The sequence below is a fragment of the Impatiens glandulifera genome, chromosome 2 (assembly GCF_907164915.1).
Source record: "Impatiens glandulifera chromosome 2, dImpGla2.1, whole genome shotgun sequence".
NCBI lineage: Eukaryota > Viridiplantae > Streptophyta > Magnoliopsida > Ericales > Balsaminaceae > Impatiens > Impatiens glandulifera.
In genome coordinates this window covers 67,410,677-67,430,724 of record NC_061863.1, presented here as the reverse complement: position 1 = coordinate 67,430,724, position 20,048 = coordinate 67,410,677, and the positions used below count along the sequence as shown (strand labels likewise).

At 29.8% G+C, this 20,048-nt stretch overlaps 2 protein-coding genes across 4 annotated transcripts; both read right to left on the bottom strand.

The window, feature by feature from the left end:
* Positions 1-129: 129 nt before the first annotated feature.
* Positions 130-2,473, bottom strand: LOC124928003 (probable serine/threonine-protein kinase PBL3). Of its 3 annotated transcripts, none has more exons than XM_047468518.1 (7): positions 2,350-2,473; positions 2,100-2,163; positions 1,579-1,862; positions 1,359-1,497; positions 957-1,093; positions 770-893; positions 130-679 (listed from the first exon to the last, which is right to left on the bottom strand). In XM_047468518.1, exons 2-7 carry the CDS (start codon positions 2,161-2,163, stop codon positions 234-236), a joined length of 1,194 nt encoding a protein of 397 aa, XP_047324474.1. In that variant the 5' UTR covers positions 2,350-2,473; the 3' UTR covers positions 130-233. The 3 variants fall into 3 exon arrangements, with proteins under 3 accessions (XP_047324474.1, XP_047324475.1, XP_047324473.1); XM_047468519.1 differs by having other exon boundaries at positions 2,388-2,406; XM_047468517.1 differs by having other exon boundaries at positions 2,100-2,463.
* Positions 2,474-4,261: 1,788 nt separating this feature from the next.
* Positions 4,262-9,096, bottom strand: LOC124928001 (transcription factor MYB124-like). The gene is made up of 12 exons (XM_047468516.1): positions 8,843-9,096; positions 8,725-8,771; positions 8,585-8,641; positions 8,424-8,496; positions 8,247-8,302; positions 7,962-8,138; positions 7,724-7,890; positions 7,441-7,586; positions 6,880-7,022; positions 6,575-6,801; positions 6,333-6,478; positions 4,262-5,062 (listed from the first exon to the last, which is right to left on the bottom strand). Exons 1-12 carry the CDS (start codon positions 8,918-8,920, stop codon positions 4,952-4,954), a joined length of 1,428 nt encoding a protein of 475 aa, XP_047324472.1. The 5' UTR covers positions 8,921-9,096; the 3' UTR covers positions 4,262-4,951.
* Between the last annotated feature and the right edge of the window lie 10,952 nt (positions 9,097-20,048).

The window sequence follows — 20,048 nt, the reverse complement described above, 5'->3', positions numbered from 1 at the left end:
CTGTGATTGTTACTGAGATAAAATACTAGAAATAAATTAAATGCTCAACATAAATGAAGAATAACAATCTGAGATAAAATACTAGAAATAAATTAAATGCTTAATATAAATGAAGAATAATATGTAATAAAGGTGTTGTATATATATATATACACAGGACAACGAGTTTACAGCAAAACTCAAATTGGCACAACAACATATAAGAGAATTCTAACAAAAAAAAAAAGATTTGTTCATCGTACTCGAGGCTGCTGCCGGTAGGCTGGTAATGGAGACGCAGCAGAAGGTGTCGTATTCATGGGCGAGCGATGCTGCTTTTTTGGTGTTAAGTTACTTTTCGAGTCATTAGCAGTTCGAGTTTTGGATGTGCTTTTCAAGGACTGGATCTCTTCTAAGGTGGCTAAAACCAGTGACATTTTTGGGCGTGCTTTAGGCTCTGATTTTAGACACTGCAGAGCAAGGTTAGCAGCCATAAAAGCTCCCTTTTGAGGATATTGTCCTTCTAATTTTGTGTCCATAATCCTGAATAGTTTTCGTTTGTCCCCTAAATAAGGAATAGCCCACTCCACTAGATTCTGTTCTACACCCATTCTTGACTTGTCAACAGCTCGACGACCAGATAGCAATTCGAGTAACACTACTCCAAAACTATACACATCACTTTTTGTCGTCAACCGACCTGTTTGTTGATTGACAAAATCACAAAAATAATGTATGAAAGTTGATTGTATATATAAGAAAAAAAAACAGAAAAAGTTCTAAACTATACCCGTGGCAACATATTCCGGTGCTGCATAACCGTGGGTACCCATCACTTTAGTCGATACGTGTGTCCTATCTCCAGTTGGTCCTGCCTTGGCCAACCCAAAATCCGACAGTTTTGCATTGAAATCCTACACAACACATTCTCTAAGTAATAATTTTCCAAGTGAAGAGTGAAAAAATAGGCTTATTACCGTATCTAGTAGGATATTGGAAGCCTTGAAATCACGATATATGACTTGCTCCTCATTATCGTGTAGAAAACAAAGGCCTCTTGCAGCTCCTATGGCCACTTTGAACCTTATGGCCCATGAAAGTGGTTGTGGTCCTCCTACAGAAAAAATACAATCTGTTTTCAGCAAAAAGAATATAAATGTGCTTCAGGATCTGAATCACGATCCATATGAGAAACTGCCATAAGCTTTTTAATATGTGTATGTCTGTTTTGTTTTCAAATCTGGATACACGTCCAGATGACACCTGATTTATTCTCTTAATCTGATTACTTTCATTTGAAAAGACCTGATTTCTCAACCAGATGTGGATCCATATACAAAATTCAAAATTTTATTGGCATATGTTGAAAACTAACTCACTTCTGAAAAGATGATTCTCCAAGCTCCCTTTTGGCAAAAACTCATAAACCAAGAGCTTATCCTTGTCACCTTCTGAACAATATCCAATAAGCTTAACCAGATTGGGATGAAGAAGTTGGCCAAGATAGTTAACTTCCGTCTGTATATAATAATACTTGGAAGAAGTCAAAAACAGAGCAAAATAATTACAACCTGAAAAGAAAAAAGAAAAAAATCATACCAACCACTCCTTGTGACCTTGGAAGCCTTCAGGTTTAAGTTTCTTGACAGCAACAACGATGCCAGAACCTGGCCTGGAAGCAGTGAGTAATTGTTCATCAATCCAACCTTTGAATACATAACCGAATCCACCTTCTCCAAGAAGACTGTCAGGACGAAAGTTTCTGGTGGCGTTCCTGAGCTCGTTATATGAGAATGCCTTGGCATGAGTTGATGAAAGGATTTCACTCTCTGATCTTGGAGATGGGATAATCATATCATTGTTTTCTCTACAACAAGATGGGACTGTAATATTGTTCATAAAAACAAACAAACAAACCACCAATTGATTAAACCTCAGAAACAATATTATTATTTGGATCCTAAAGACAAACAAACAAATAAATAAAATTCCTTTCTTGTTTGATGCTGTTAGAGGTTAGACAAATCAGGAAACTAAATAAAAGATTTCCAGATAACTAAAGATATGAAATCGAACTGGATGGATTAACTAACTCTACAAGAAACACATTTGTTTGTTACCTGAATTGCTGGAAGGGATTTGAGCTGAATCAACATTAACAGTCGAATCTAAGCAATTCCCCATCTGGTATATAATATGTTGTACCAACAAAACAAGAAGTAGAAGTGATGGGTGTTCTTAAGATTTAAGATTAAAGGGATTCAGAGAAAACAGAATTGTTTTGTTGGGTCAATGAATAATAAATGAATAAATGAATTAGAAATGTGAAAGCACGCCTCCTTTGTATAAACAGATGAAGAAGAACCCTACAATTTAAGCAAAGCAGTGACGTAAGCACGGCTACCCACCCTTCCAATACGTCAACTGGCTGGCTGGGGGGGTCTTCTCCTCTACTTCTTTCTGCTTCTTCTTCGTTTGGGTTTGGTAATTGGTGGGGTCTAATCATTCAATCACGTCTATTATCCTTTTTCTTTAAATACTATGCTTACTTCAAAACATCTGGTTTATGAAACTATCTTATCTTATTTATGCCCTTAATTTCTATTTAAGGTATTCTTAATTATTCTTAATTAAACTGTATTTAATTCTTCACCCACCCTAACTTACCTAATTGTTTGGCTATTTTAACTAAACTAATACTTAGCCCAGCATTTCCATCAGTAATTATATAAAAAAATTATGAAAAAAATTTACGATAACCGTTTTAAATTTATAAGCGGATCAACCCACAATTTCATTCAAGTATTCATTTACTCTCACACATATCCAAATTAACCATAGCTCTCGACCCGGTATTCCAGACTTAAACATCATTATCATTATAATTATATATATATATATATATATATTAAAATACTAAATCAATAAAACATATTAAAACTCATCCATAAAATTTATCAAGGTCGTCGTTCAGTGGTAATAGTCGGTTTAAAATACCAAAATATCACGGGTTCAATTTTATCTGAAAGCGGGTATCATTGGTTTGGTTGTGGAGTGTTTCTCCTTAATTCAAAAAAAAAATAAAAAATAAAAATAAATAAATCCTCAAATATAAAAGAAGACAAGAAATGGTTGTGCCTGTGGGGTGGGGGTGTATCTCTTAATTCAAAAATATAATTAAAAAAAAATTGACTTCAAATATAAAAGAAGTCAATATATATATATATATATATATATATATATATATATATATATATATATATATATATATATATATATATATATATATATATATATATATATATATATACTATGTAAAGTCTAATGATATTTCTATTTTATTTTTGAAAAGTAATGACTTTATATTAATAGAAATTCATGAAACTATACTTAGATTTTTATAATCTTTTATTAATACAAGACAATGAAACAATTGATGACATTTATATTAAGGGTATTCCAACATTTTTGTCATGCTATATTTCTATGAGATATTTGTAGGTAATTACCCCCAAGATGAGTAGAATTATCAAATTGATAAGGAGTCCTCTTTTCACATTCATCAATGAAATAAATTGTAAGATCCCTATTGACTCATACAAAAAAAGAAAAAAGACTTGGACTTTTATCCTCCTTCAATGTTTTGGGATCATTGAAAAATCCCTCGCAAGTAATTCCATCTTCTTCTGCATTTTGGATGAGAAATTGTAAGAACTGAAATGATATAATTAAAGAACTCCATGATGTAGATAAATGTAATAAAGAAAAAGAGTGTTTCCTTGCCTATACCCCCATTTCTACCTTTCAAAAGAGTTCAAGGAAAGAGTGAAAAGTAAAAGACCTATTTGAGGGTCTAATTCATACAAATAAAGTAATAAACCATTTTATAATAGATAATTTAAATTTGAAACATGAATATTATTTGGGACCAAAAAAGAAGGCAATTACTAATACACCCCTGAAAGTTAAAAAATATCATTTGAGGTGGTCAATAGAAGGTCAAAAAGGACAGTACTGACCTCATGATTGTGTAGGATACAGAGAGGCAAGAAACTTTAATTTGTAGATGGTTCCCTCCATAGCTTTTCTTTTTCACAAGGTCATCATCACTATGATGATCTGACCACCTTAAATACAAAATTCCCTTCTCCCTTCCCCACATCACAGAGTCACAGACCCATAAGAAATCTTAAAGAAGATCGAATGACAGCAGAGGAGCAGGAAAGAGAAAGGAGCCAGCCACTTAATTTCATCTATGTAAGTAACTTATTAGCATTGCATCTTGTTGAAAACACAACTTAAAAGAAAACCCATATAAAATTCTACAATCCAGTCGTATTACAGCAACATCAGCAGTTCCATTACATGATCATAACATGTTTTCTTTTCAAGGAATGAAAAGAAAAGTAAAAAACACAACAGAAAATTATTCTATACCTTCTGCACACATAAAACAAGCAGAATTTTAGGATTCCAATTCATCAAGTTGTCATCCTAACCCCCCCTCTTCTGCTCCATCTATCTTCATAACCCTTCCGTCCTTCGGAAGGGTCATGTAGTTACATTTCCATGATTATGGAAGTATACATCATATAGTCTGTACAAAAATAAATTAAAACCAATCTAGAACAATTCTGATGGGAGAAGGAAAACCCACAATCCTAATCCCAATATAAGAATGAAAAAATCAAAGGACACACTATAAAGCACACTCAAATGGTGAGCACTACTACTTGCGGCTCTAAGATTGACACCCGAAAAGAAAGAAAGAAAAAACCTGAAAATAAAGTTAATATCTGTCAGGTATAACTAGAATGTGCCATAACATTCTAGACTGTTGCGCAGACCTTTCCAAAAAACAGAAGGACTGAGATGATCCAAGAAGTTTAGTGAAGCTGCAAATGCCGAAAACTCTAGACCGACAGGCATATTTGAAGCAAACCCTGTAGAATTCCATACATAAGATATTAGATCATAGACTTTGGAGTAGAGCCCTTTTGCAGGTTGGGATTTGAGGTGGTATGGTGCTTGGATTTGCAGACGGGGACTCCAGTCCAAGTGTTCTCAGCAAGAATTGTCTTTCCTGTTGGAAGTCATAACAAAGGTAAGAGTTATAAACAATTTAACATCAATTATGAAACAAACGCACAATTGACAAATTAAACAACTTTGACATGCATCAACAATTTGAGGAAAGAGAAGTCTTAAATGTCAAATCAGAAATTTGAAATATTTTTTGCAGCAATTTAATAAAGAACTGTTTGCTGGTGAAGAAATTTTGCATTTTCTCCCGCATGAATACATGAATGCTATAAGGTATACTTGTTCATCTAAGTGATTCAATTAAGTCCAGGCTTTATACTTCTGTATTTACAAAAGATGTACGATATACATTGACAAGAAGCTATACTTTTTTTCATTTTCCAGTTTAAGGCACCAAACAAATCAATAGCTGATATATATTAAGACTACACAAATAATTGAGACATGAGAAATTCTTATATTAAAACACTTTTTCTTGCAGTAAAAATAGAAATAACTGAAAAGCAATATTTAGAAAATCTTCTGCTTGAAATCCAAAAACAATGAATTATCATAGGGTCATATTTCCTATTCTGTTTTAATAATCGCGCCCATTCTACTCCATGTACAATTTGTTCTTTCAAAACGCCTCTCCTTGAAGCTACAACCAATTATTCTTAAGGTGTTTGTAAGGTGAATGGGTGTCCAAAGTCCTTATTTTGACTTCTACACTGAATCTTATAAAAGCTACCTCCTGCAACATTTAGCTCACATCTATTGTAGTTTATGTCATGTACCCATTTGGGAACACTTTTTTTTTTGTGAATCGGATCCAGATCTGGCAGAGAAACGTCAATGATTTTTTTTAATATGCGTTTGATAGATCCCGTTTCCAAATATGATCCCATTTGGATCTACACCTGAATGAGAAACCGGACAGTACTGGTGTTTCCAAATGAAGATCTACATACAGAGTAGTATTTCTACTCCGAGAAGACTGCTTATTCTAATAGAACAAGTCATAAAATTGGTTCATTGTGATATTTTGACTGGTTTATTTGATGTCAGAGCTATCATTATTTAAAAGATGTAGAACTTTGTCTAGTTATTTGGGTGCTTGTGTTATTGTTAACTTAATGTATTTAGTATGCTAGGTGCTACCTAAAGAGATGTGCAGAACAAGGTTATAACACTACCTGCCCTTAGTGACAATTTTAGTAATAGCTATGTGTTTGATGAACATGCAGAAAAGGTGACAGGGTAATCCTGTTTGTTTTGCTTGGTCTGCCTTCAAAACAGGCCAAGTAATTGACAAACAAAAGACAACTTACACTTTCTGAAAACTTCGGACTGGGAATCCCAGCTGATAGTGCTTTGAAAATCGGTGTTACGTGAAGAGGAGACCTGAATTCTGTGTTTGTAAAGGAAGAAATCACTCCATCGTGACCTTTCACTTCATTGCCAGTTGGTAATATATCTGACATGAAAAGAAAAGAAAAAACATCAGAAGAAAATTCCTTAAACATAAGAAGAGTACAGAATATTCCAACTTGATTGTCATCACATTTATCACCTCCATTAACGTTTCCAAAACACTGCACTTCAGTTTCACTTCCACCAAGACATTGTTTCTCTTCTCCAATAAATACCTCAGAACTGGGCATGTTATCCTCATTGGCTGCACTAGGCTTGGTGCAGCTAACTCCTGTCTCCGTCAGATCACCTAGAGGTTGGGATGGAATCGTTGATCCAGAGCTGTATTCAGAGCTGCCTGATGACTCCTCATGTAAATCAGTTTGCCTGTTCATACAAGATTATTCAATTGTTTCTTAGCATTGAGATATATCTTCAATAATAGCTAATTTATGTGCAAAGTACCTCCAAGATAGCAGACAGTCCTCATTACTGCTCCTTAAGTCTTCTATTGTCTCTTTAAAACTGTCAAGTTGAAATTGCACATCTGAGAGTTTAATGTTGACATGGTCATCTCCTTTTCCCTGGTTTAGAAACTCCTGAACAACCTGGACATATTTCTGTTTGTATTAGATCAATGTCGACAACACAAATATGGTATATTAATTGTGATTATATTGTGTTATTGGACTTTGTATCCATGAGAATAAGTATTGAATTTGTTTCCCGATGCAGATACATAAATAAAAAAAAAATTAATCTGTCTCCGACTAAATTAAGTTTCCAAAAGTTTTTGTATGGAAACGGATCTAGATACAGAAACAACAAGTGTTTCCTCATTTCACCTGCACAACAATTCAAAAAGGTTATAGTATCATTCTTCATCTGTTACAAATCATTTGGGTATTACAGTAACCCTTTAAACTGCTTATGAGAAAGTGACAGGCTGTTGCAGTCAAGGGACCATTAAATTTTTTAAAGAAGGATGATAAGAAAAAAACAAGGGGACCACTGTTTCCTCCTCACCTTCCATGCATTTTCAAGGCTCTGTTCTGTGTTCACCTCATTAACTTTGGCTGCAAGGGAACTAAGCAATTCTGCTTGTTGTATCAAAGCTATTATTCTTGGATCGTCCCTTTTGAGAAATGTTTCTTGAACCTTGTCATTCCCAGCTGTTGTTAGCAGGACATGAAAATAAATTCAATAAAATATCATGTATATAACTAACTGCAGAAATTGAAGCTCTGGTCCTTGTTTTTTCTTCAATTTTCAAGACAGAAAAATTACCAATAAGTGGGCATGAACTTACCTATGTTTGTATGAAGTTCTGCAGGCACTGGAAACTCTACCAGACTGTGAATATTTTGAACAAGCACAGAAAATGGAGGCCTTTGCTTTGGATTTATTTTCAATTCGACATCATTCTGTGACATTTCCCCCTGGCTATGGCTTTCTGTTGAATCTGACACGTCTCTCCTAGAACATGGATGGACAATTTTGAAGTCATTTTCTTTATATAAATATTTTTTTTGCGCTGAGAAATTTACCTAATTTTCTTCGAAGATGATGCATTTTCTAGTACACTGGTGGTACTTGACCTATTTGATGCAACTCTTTTCTTGTTTGAATTGATGCGTGAATTATCATTCTCTTTTGCTAAGGCCTCGTGTTTTGCCCTCTTCTTGCACAATGTAGAAAATCGATTCTTCACAGCATTATCGGTTCTGTATGAATGAACAAGATGAAAACTGATGGCTTAAGTATACCCTAAACCCATTAATCATCCCCCAAAGGAAACAGAACAAATATAAGGTCTTCCTTCTTCTATATACCTGCCTGAAACCACCTTTGCAATCTCCGTCCATCTATTGCCAAATATCTTCTGAGCCTGCAACACCAGCATAAAGTTCTATAATCTTTCTAAAATCTACAGTTTCACTGAAAGGCAATGGACAATCAAATGCTTGAAGAATTTGTCTACTGTTGAAGCAGTTTAAGGTAAAAGTTACCTCACACAAAAGCATGTCTTCCTCTGGAGACCATCCACCTTTTTTGAAATCAGAATTCAAATAAGTGTACCATCTGCAAAATAAAATATACAGTAGTAACTTATTCATCAGAGTGATCGGAAAAGGGATATTAGAACTAAAGAGAAAGATATTTAGTCAACCTTCTTCTGCATTGTCTGGTGGTTTTATCCTTGAATTTGGAAGCAATGATTGTCCAACTGCACATCACAAACAGCAAGTTTGATTCACTCTCGGTCAAATTGAAAACCAAATTTGTAAATGGATGAAGAGAAGACCTTACTTTTCAGTTCCATGGGTTCGAATTTGGTCACGTAGGATGTCATCTTCCTGCAACGCAAACGGTCACATATCCAGTATCATAGGAACATCTATAGACGAAGAAAGAATCTGAAAAAAACCTCTTGTGACCAGGAGACTATATGCCTCTCCTTCTTATTTTGAGCTTCTTCAGAGTTCACATCAAGCTTGGTCTTCATGATGTTCTCCAATGGTTCGCATGCTAGAGCACGAGTCCTTATAAAAAGAAAAGATCAAACAAAAAAGGCTCTCCCTTGTTTCTCTTTACAAATACTGTTGGTTGAAACGGAACAGAAAACTCTCGCCTTGAAAGAAACAGAGTAGCATTCGTCTTTTACCCACCCACTCACCCACCCACCCACCACTAAAGGATTTGCCTTGGATTCTCGAATCCAAAATCAGAACTGAGACAGACAAATCACGGATTGAATCAAAACAAAACAAAACAAAGCAAAGCAAAACTGTTGTATTAGGTCAATTAGGCAATCGAGGGGGTAATAGACATAGATATAGTAAGTAGCGCACTATGGTCAGAATCAAAGTTCTCGAGAATCGAGAAAGAATAGTTGGGTATATATGTACGCGTAGATCTGAGAATTGGGCATACCGTATACAGATTAGATTGGATTGGAACTTGAGTAAAAAGAAAAGAATAAGGAATAATGATCGCTTTGATTTGTAGTTTCTCTCTCTTTCTTGGTCGGTCGGTCTTTCTCGTTCCCGGCGAAAAGCAGCACACACTGAAGCAGCAGCAGCTCTTCTGTAAAGGGGAGACCTTTTCTCTCTCAAGAAATGGTTTTTTTAACAGTAGATACGGTAACGGACGAGTGCTTTTGAGCGCGGGCAAGATGGTGAGTTTGAAAACAACGCTGAAACCCACGAAGACGATGCCATTAATATTAATTAATTAATTATTAATCAATTTCTTTGTGAAAACAGATGAAGAAATCGATGATGGCGACTCAGAATAATAAGGCCACTACTATCTTCCACCACATCCCAGCCCTTGCGCATGCAAATACTCTGTCATGTCCCCCTTCTTATTTATACTTTTTTTTTTATTTATTACCCATTTTAATTCTTTTAACTAATTAATTATTATTATATTTACTTAAAAAAGATTATTTAGATTGTTTCACCTTCATTATCAAAATATATATATGTACTAATTTCTGGAAATAATAATGTAATACATTATCATGGGAACTATATATTTAGTAAATATGTGAATGTGGTGGGCCCCACAAATAAATTAACATTTTGTTTTGAGAAATAAATCTATTTTATTTGGTATAAAATTGTGTCATATTCTCAGTTTAAGAAACTAATCTTTTTAATTAAAATTATAACTTATTTAACTATATATGATGGAGGCAAAGAGAAACGGTAAGAAATTAAGAATGTTCCAAAATTATTTATCTCTAATCAGATATTTTGTCAGTTTATTTGATTTTATTTGCCATAATTATTTTTAAATAAAAGAAGAATATTTTTTTTTAAAATTGACATGTCTAGTTCAATAGCTTTCATTTTTTTTTCTCAAACTCAGTCATTTTCATTTTTGTGCTTTTAGTGTGTTTTGATATTTCAATAAAATGGTAGGTTGGGGTTGACAATAGATATAGATCACATGAGCTCCATTGTCAAAATTGTGTTTTGATTTAATTTTTTTTAAAAAAATACTATGATATTCACTTTAATTGAGAGTGTTTTTGAAAAATCACATTTTTTTTATATAGAATACTAAGCATTTCTTAAAATCATCACATTTATTTTTGTCATTGGATCTAACATGTGAGTTGGTATATTTTTATTCTTTATTATTATTTTTTAAATGTTATTGTCATTGTCATGATAATTGTATTATTTATACAAATGACTTATTCGAATAAAGTTATTTGAATAATTTAGAGAAAGAAAAAAATAATGATTAATGTTAATTATAAAGATATTATGATTTTTTTATAAAAAAAATTGAGTAATGATTGATATATACTGAATTAAAGAGAACTAATTGGATACCCCATAACTATGATATTGAGTATTGATATCGTGTTTTAAAACCCCGGGTGGTCGACTCGGTGAAGGTACCAGGTCCCTAGGTTAAGGGTCGACAGTTGAACCGCATGACCAAAATCGGAACTGCTTGACTTAGACCCGGTCTCTACTTCACAAATTTTCAATACCTTTACATTATATATAATATAAATTTTATATTTATAAAATTAATTTTCTAAAATTGCACCTCCTAGAGTAGACCGAGTCAACAATAATAATAACTTAGAGGGTCACGACAAGTTAGAGAAACTCTGGTTCCGGTTAGCTCTGGATCCCGGTTTGATCGACCGGTTTAATATGGGACAGTGTATTTTTGATCTGAAGTTTGGCTTGATTTGGTGAAACTCCCGGTTCTCAGTCCGACAATCCGACGGCTTGGGCCGAGTCGGGTTGTAAAATATATATTGATATATATAAATAAAATAAAATTAATTATTATTAAGTGATACGATAATTAAGGAGTTTCTAAATAATATTTGAGAAACTTAAATCGAACAATGCTAAAGTTATTTATTTGATAAATGAGTATGTATGCTATAATGATTTATAGGAAAGTCTAAATAAAATAAATTAATAGTATTATAAAGTATTTAATATAAATTTTATTTAATTAACTAAATAATTTTTTTTATTTTTAATATATATTGATATTTTAAAAAATGATTATTCATTTGACAATAGTGTAAACACAATTGCAAGCAATCATATAAGGTTGACTCGTTGACTTATTGGAACGATTATAATAACAACTATGAATAATGAAACATTTATAATAATACATGAAGTTTGAATAGTAATAATTAAGATTATCCCATTTTTAAAATATGCCAACTTGGTGAATATGATGCACCTATGTAAAAATATTTAGTCGCAATCTTATCATTTCAAATTTGATTTATTTTGACAGTATAGGCTAAATCAGTTCACATCAACATATAATCAATATTTTTAGAAGTAATATCAATTTAAAACAAACAAGAGGGTGTGACAGTTTGATGTCTGGAAAATTATTTTAATGGTTATCTATTATTAAGATAGTTTTAAGTATAAAAGTTATTCATAAAATATTAAAGTTACTATTAGTGTCAGAAATGTGGAGTTGCATATTAGTTTCTTAAAAAAAAAATAAAGGTAATTTTATTTGTATTTATATAAAAATTGTATTTGATATAAATTATTAATATTTAATTGAAATTAATAAAAAAAATAAATTTATTAGTCAATCTACATAATAATAATAATAATAATAATAATAATAATAATAATAATAATAAAAGAAAGAAGAAAGTTTTATATGATAATTTGTTGCCACATGTTTTTTTCTATAAAATATTGTCACTTTGAAAAGGAGGAGATACCTTAAATGATCCATATTTGAGATATATGTTTTCTAATTAGTTAGGTGAGTGTTACAATATAAAGTATACGCATCTTAATCTTATATAAAACTAATATATGTACTGAAATGTAAATATGTAATATAGTATCTGTATATTAAAAAGTGTATTTTTTAGTCATAATATTTATTGAAGTCATTTTTATTTATTATATTTTGATTGATTAGAGATGAAAATGAACTAAAAGTAGTAATTAATCCTTTCTCGATTAAATATAACTATTCTGATCCTAACATCAATGGGTAGCCCTATTTATTTATTTTCATCCTTAATTTGTTGAAACATGTTCTTGACTTTATTAACATATTAAATTGAAACAAAAATATTTAATCACTTTTAAGTTATTAATTAGTATGTAATAATTTATTAATTACAAATATATTTATATATATATACTAATTTTCATATTATTGTATAAATATGATCCAATATATAATTAATTGAGAAACAAATATACTAAAGTTTTTATCATCCTTATTTCTCATCATGGATTAGATTATTTTATTATTTATAATATAAAATTATTATATTTATTCAAATATTCAATTGATATCACTTTGAATAAAATAAGAGATTATGGTGATTAAGTTAGTAAGCTCGTCAAAATATTCTAACGAACAAATAAAAGTAAATAATTGTTTGTACTGCAGATTTAAAATATATATTTTTTAATGTATTAAATAAATTATAATTTATTTATTTATTTTAAGATTATGTTACCAGAGTAACATAACTCAGTGTAAAAAATCGATATTTAAGATATTAAATGTAATTTGTTAGAACAAAATTCCAGATACAATAAAATTATAAGAAAAATATTGTAGTAACGATTTGTGATTTTTTTTTTGTTGAAAAATATCATATCTCAGAATTATTCTTTAAAATAATTTGCTTAAAAATTAATATCAATTATTTCCAAAAGAATGAATATAAGTCATGCTGATTTATTTAGTTTTATGTGTACGTATGTTTATAATTAATTTGATAAAGATTTATATATATTCACCCCTTTTGGGTTTTGTTTGATTTTCCAGCTTAATCGCCTACTAACCACACAAATATTTTGATATTGACGGTCTTGTTCAGTTGTTATTATCGATGGATGAATTATTTGAAATCAAACTAGGCCAATTAATTGTGAATGTAGAATTGAAATAAGCAAAAGCATGTGAGTGTGTGGCCTAACAAGTCCAATTAATTCTCATATTATTTCTTATAAGAAATTCAAAATATGACAAAATATGGCCGTTAAAACAACTAGAAGCCTCCAGTCTTCTTCATACTCAGAAAAGTGTAAGTAAATGAAGAACCACCAATAAATTGACCCAAACCTAACAAAAATTTATAATAAATATCCCCATTTTAATAATTCAAGGAAATTCACGTGGGCACACCTCTCCGCCTGGCTGGCCGGCCGGCCGGATTAATGTGAAATTTTAAATAAATACTCCCATTAAGTCAAAATTTACAATAAAGCTAATTAATAATATCCATACTAATCAAGAATTTCTAGATGCCTTGTCATAAAGTCAGTCATTGCCTTCTTTTATTCATTTCAAAATATTGTCACCTTTTTTTTTCCTTGGGTAAAATGAAACGTAACATCCATCAAAACATATATATGTATCTTTTCTATCGTAGGATAACGATGTTTTATTTAAATAAGTTTTTTGTTTTAATTTGTTTTTGATACAAAGTAACAAAGTCATGACCAAGTGTTTTAAGGCGTCTGACTCAAAATAGTAATATAGGAGTGGGTTTAAACCCCACCTAATTGAAAAAAGTCGACCTAATAAATAAATTTACAAAGAAGTGATTGAAGTTAAAAGTTCATAATTAAGAACAGCAAGGGCAATGGACTCTATTACTTAATTTATGAGAAAAAAATCACTATAAAAATATAAATATATAAAAAAAAGTGCTTTATTTATCTCCATTAAATTTAATTTAATTTTCTTATAAAGAAAAATAATCATTGTCAAAGTTAATTTTAAATTCAAAACAGCACATATAAAACTGTCACTCTGCCCCCCAAAAACTCTCCCATGGGAACAGGCAGTCCAAAACTCTCATTACATGTCAGAGGATAATTTATTATTTTTAGATTATGTTTATTAAAATATTATGAAAGGTATTTCCATATATAACAAAGAAAAATGTACTGATTTGAGAGTGTTTAGGTGGACTAGTCAACATTATATCATTTATTTTAATTAATTCATAAAATGATAATAATAAACTTTGTACTCTCCTAATGAGTTGTTAAAAAACAATTTATTTATTACACTTATTTTAGTTGTTTGAGTTAGATACAGAATTTCTTCAAATCGATATTTATTTACTTGAGATGTCAGTACCATCTTGGGTTTTTCTTTGAGATGTCAGTGATGTAAGAAAACATTGACTAGAGAAACAATGAATTTATACTATTTTTGAGTGCCCTTTTAAATTTAAATTTGTTTTTTAATAAAAAATTATTTGAGAGTTCATTTTTTTTGTTAGTTTATTATGTTAGTGCATATTAAACAAAGCACTAGTGGCACTATGGTATATGAATATGATAGGCTAAATGTTGATGATGAAGTAGTACTAGAGGCCAGGACAAAGGTGGCTAGCCATAGATAGGGTCTATTTTATATATTGAAAATATGACAAGTCTAATAAAAATAGTATTGCACAATAATAAAAAGGTTCAAAGTGGATGGAGGCACTTTGGCTTTTCAAAGATGAACATGAGTCATGACCCATATATTTGATAACTATTTTTTTTTTTTGGTTTAACTATAATTATGTTCTTGGAGATTGTTTGATGTTTTGGTTATTTGAGATTTGTTTTGTTTAAGAAAGATTGTTTAATGAAAAAGTAGGTTATTTGAGTTTTAGTTAGTTAAATTATAGTGATGTGGAGAGAATTTATAAATCAGATTAAAAAATTGAAAACCTCAAAAAATCCATATTAAAAGAATTCTAATACCGTGGAAAGAATGTTTCCCTTGTCTTATTTATCAAATCTCTTTCCATTTCATTTATTCTCTAATATAACATATTTTGTTTTCAATACTAACTTGGTTTGAATCAGTCTGTCTCATTTGTAAAAAGATGTAACTAATATGTTTTGAGGGGCATCTTGATGTTCAATATGAAATTGTTTGATTTGTAAATTTTTATATTTATAAAATTAATTTATAAGTCAAATCACAATACAAAAAGTGTATTTCTTTCTCTCATTTTCTTTTAGTTCTTTGAAATATGATAGCACCGACCTTTCTATTATTTTGCATGAACGACATTAATAGAATAGATAGGATTCCTTCCCCAAAATAAGTTAAATAAGAAATGATGCATTATACAGGCAGGCAAAGCACTTGCATAAGACTCCAAATTCTTATATATTTTTTTTGTTTGGAATCAATTCTTTTTTCATGGACTGACTGATCTTTCCATGTCAAGAAAAAAGACGAAAATATCATTCACCCTCATTTGGCCCGGCTCTTGCTTTACAAAATTTTGAATTTGATCTTCTTTAATATCCTATATTTGAAACAACATGCATCAATCTCACTTTGTTCTTAATATCTTCTAAAAACTACACTTAGACTATAAAAAATATTAGTATTAAGGTCTTCACAACATTTCTTTTACTATTTTCTTAGTTTACAAAAATTAATATACATGAGTATGAGTCGACAAAACAGGGAATGCATTATCGATTCTCCGGGTTCACCGGTTTTCTGAGATAGAAATGTTTTGTTCATCACAAATATTCGTGATATTTTATATTAATAATTTTTGACAGTTTATGTCATCCTTTAAACTAAACAGTTTTTGGGTGAATTTTTACCATTATATTGTGATTTTTTGTAATTTAATAGATTAATGAAATATATTTTATTTTTAAATATGTATAATAATATGGTATGAATATTTATTTATTTAAAAGTTTGTTGGTAATTTTGTGTTCACTTTCATTTTTAATTGAACTGCATTGCATGGTTTGATACATTTATAACATGAGATAAAATTTGTATTTTAAATATGTAAATTTTGATAGTATTATATTTTTTTCATTTTAAAATGTACTTAATTTTATATTATTAGTTATTGATAAATATAGATTAAAAGAAACACAATTTTGTATATTTGACAATTTACAAGCAAATGAATAATGTCAATTTAACCGGTTGATAAATTTGACAACTTTGTTTCTAATTGATAATACCATTGTTTGTCAATTTATCTTATTGGTCCTCATATATTTTGAGAGTACAATGTCATTATCTTCATTTAATTGTAATCTTCATTAAAATGACTATTATAGTCTTCTTGAAGTTTCGGATCCGAATTACTCGGTTTGGGACGGGTTTTCTCTAGTTTGACCGGATAGTTGACCAGAGATGGGGCGGAGAAAGCATTTGTAATCCTCGTCAGTCGCTACGATTTCGTCCCGATTTCACCCCGAACACTAATACACAAATAAATATATAACATTGTCAATATATTGATTTAATCTTCATATTTTATTAGACATTTAAAATTACTATATATATATATTTATAAAAATATTATATATATAATTTTATCATAGAAAAAAAAAATAGATAATATAGTATAAATGGTAGCAGTAGAGATTTTCTAAAACTGGATGGAAATGAGATATTAGTAAAAACATTCTCGAAATTGAACAAGACAAGAATGATAAATATTTTCTTTCTCAAACTATCCCATTGTCCTCATTTATTTTTACACACAACTCTATATATTGACAATCAATTTTAACAAATTATAAAAATTATAAAAAATAAACAAAGAACAATCAAGAAGGGACTAGTAATGGTTAGTTTATGAGTAAAAATATTCTTTATTCCTACTATATTTTAATTTAATTCAAATATTAAATAGTTGGTCAATTATTTAAATTCTATATCTTTATAATGTTGTCAGTTAATTCAATCAACCTCGATGGAGACACGACGCAATCAAACAAAAGAGAGGGGTTCCTCCCCAACTTAACATGTTATTGCATGAGCTGTATTTATTTATTTATTATTTTTTTATAAGGAACTAATTTTTATTTATTTAAATAATAAAAGTTATATAATAATAAATAACCAAAATAGAAGGTCAAAAAATGTCGTTCGGACTGAGGTTTTATAAAACCTAAAGGGATATGAAGAATAAAAAATAGTGAAATAATTTTTAATTTTTTTGTGTTTTTTTAAAAATCCATACTGAATCTGGCATTACTATCTATGTATGATCAAACTCAAACAAATATAAAATGATACATAGAAATAATCTTATAAATATCAATTTTAATTATTCTTTATTAAACAAATAAAAAAATAATTTTAAAATTCGACAAATTCGTCTCATTAATACATATTCAATAAATGATCACCATCAATAGTAAGACATGACTAATAAACAACTGATAAAAAAAAAAAAAAGCTGAGTATTATTCATACTAATTTTTTTATCTACATGTGTAGTAAAAGTGGTTAGAAATTTATTTTAACTCATTTATTTATAATGTAATATATATATATATATATTATATCTAGATTTAGGTTCATGTTCAGGTATAAAAAAGTTGGTCTAATTAAATTTAATTATAATTTAATAAATAAGTGTTTTAAAATAGTCATTATCTAGACTATGTATTAAAAAACAAATTTAAACTTAAAGTATCAAGTGCTGAAAGTGTACAAGCAGAGTACTAGTGAACATATATAATATATTCATTCTCTCTCTATTATAAATACGGGTCAAGTCTTCAACCTCACAATTAAAATATATTATAAATACTTTCATTAAACAATTATGTTATCACTTCACACATTATTAAAGATATTTAAAAGGGTCGCCGTATTTAATTAAAGTTTTTGTTTTTATTTGACACACTAACGGTCCGAGAATTGGAGTGTCCTAAGTGAAAAAAAAATTCTTATATTTTGTAGTTTAGTAGTTATATTATGTATTCTATTTGGTTTTACGATAGGTTAAATCATATAATATTAATTAGGGATCAAAACCTTGTTATTGCTATATATATTTTTATTTTTATTTTATTTTGGGTGTCCTAATACATGTTTAACATAAATCGTACTAATCTTCTAAATTAAAATATATTTTATTTGACTTAAGTGATGATCCCGGGGTGTAAGCTTAATTAAATAAGGTGAAGTTATTATAGTTAGAAGCACGCGTTTAATGTTAAATTGAAAAGAGAAAAGACAAAATGATTATGAAGTGGAAAGATTTTACAATTAGTGGAGAAATGGGTATGTAAGCAGGCCCAAGTTCCCAAAGAGATTATTTTCTTTTTCTTTTTCTTTTTTATTTTATTTATTCATTCATCACCCCCGCTCTCGTGGGTCCGTCCCATTTTCCTTATTATTATTTATTCAATCAAACTTATCATAACTTCACCACTTTCATTTCATTTCTTTTCTTTTCTAATGTTAATGTTATTGTTGGGGGCTTTAGGCTATTTTAATTACCAACTATAATCTATAATCATTCTCGTTACTCAATTTTATCTATTTTAATACAATTTTAATGTGAATATTGTCACAAACACATTCTCACTTTTCAAGAGATAAGGATCGATCGATCATTTGTTTAAGTCAATATGATGTGATTTTCACTTTCCTTTTTGTTTTGTTTATTAACGTAATTTGTTGTCTTATTTTAGTTTAGAAACTATTCTTTGTATGATTAATAGGGTAATTTTTAATATTTTTATTTAAAAATAAAATAAAAGTAGGGACTACAATTTAATTAAATAAATTTTAGTACAAGAGGAGTCGTAATCATCTCAAAGAAAAAATTGAACGTGAAATTGTCAATACATTAATTGTCACCTAATATTTACGACAATTAATGGGTGTGATTATTTTATTTTTCAAAATTTGTACTTAAAACGACACTTTAAATAAACAATAAAAAATATATTTTGTATTAAAGGTGAGATTAAATTACCATAAAAAGTGAAATAGATTTTGAACAAGCATACTAACAAATAGATGTATATTATTATAACTTTTTAGATAGATAAGTATTTATATCTCTAAATCATCTTTTTCCCTTGATTGATCATAACAAATATATAATTTTTTTTGAAAATGAAATTTCTACTTTCTTTCCACACAAAGGGGGGGTCCAAAGTCTATATGAATATGATCTTTATATCCGCATATTTCTCAAAAGAGAGGGTCACCAGCAATACAACAGTGAAAGCTAATGCACATAGGAAAAAAATTAAAGGAATTTCAAATGCTGCTCAAAGTAACTATACACCATCATTCATTCTAGCAACAACTTTAGACTATATGTATACTTTTGTTTTCTTTCTGATATTGCGCAAAGTAAGCAAATTATGGCTCCTCTCGTGTGAGAATCTTTCATATTAAAAGTCATAATATCATGTACCTCTGAGCCGTCATTCTGAATAATGCTCTTCTAGACGTATCGTCTTAACAAATTGTGCATAAATCTCTCTATTACGTACCTTGTTTAGGGCGAAAGAAGAGAACATGCGATATCTATAAAGAGACTCCGGGGTTTCCTTTGGGGTGGGTATAATGGTCATTTATCTTAGTCCTCTCATAATTAGGTAGGGCAACCAAATGGAACTTAGATCAAAGAAGAGAAGAGAAGGTAAACAACTTTTTGCAGAAATAGTGAATAACATGTTAAATTTTGTTTCTAAGTACAAATATGAGTAATTTCTCCTAGTTTTTCGAGCTCTAATCATAATTATTATGCATCTTTAATTAGTTAAGATATTTACTTTTGTGACACCAATATTGGATTGGGCCCAACAGTTGTTCTGATTTGCGCTCCCCCTTCC

What these genes read in the sequence shown, in the direction of transcription:
- LOC124928003 (XM_047468518.1), bottom strand. Translation starts at nt 2,163, where the DNA reads ATGGGGAATTGCTTAGATTCGACTGTTAATGTTGATTCAGCTCAAATC. An exon ending in AATCCCTTCCAGCAATTCAG is followed by an intron (nt 1,863 to 2,099) that starts GTAACAAACAAA and finishes ACAATATTACAG; the next exon opens with TCCCATCTTGTTGTAGAGAA. An exon ending in ACCGGAATATGTTGCCACGG is followed by an intron (nt 680 to 769) that starts GTATAGTTTAGA and finishes ATCAACAAACAG; the next exon opens with GTCGGTTGACGACAAAAAGT.
- LOC124928001 (XM_047468516.1), bottom strand. Translation starts at nt 8,920, where the DNA reads ATGAAGACCAAGCTTGATGTGAACTCTGAAGAAGCTCAAAATAAGAAG. An exon ending in TCATCTTCGAAGAAAATTAG is followed by an intron (nt 7,891 to 7,961) that starts GTAAATTTCTCA and finishes TCCATGTTCTAG; the next exon opens with GAGAGACGTGTCAGATTCAA. An exon ending in GACTGTCTGCTATCTTGGAG is followed by an intron (nt 6,802 to 6,879) that starts GTACTTTGCACA and finishes TTGTATGAACAG; the next exon opens with GCAAACTGATTTACATGAGG.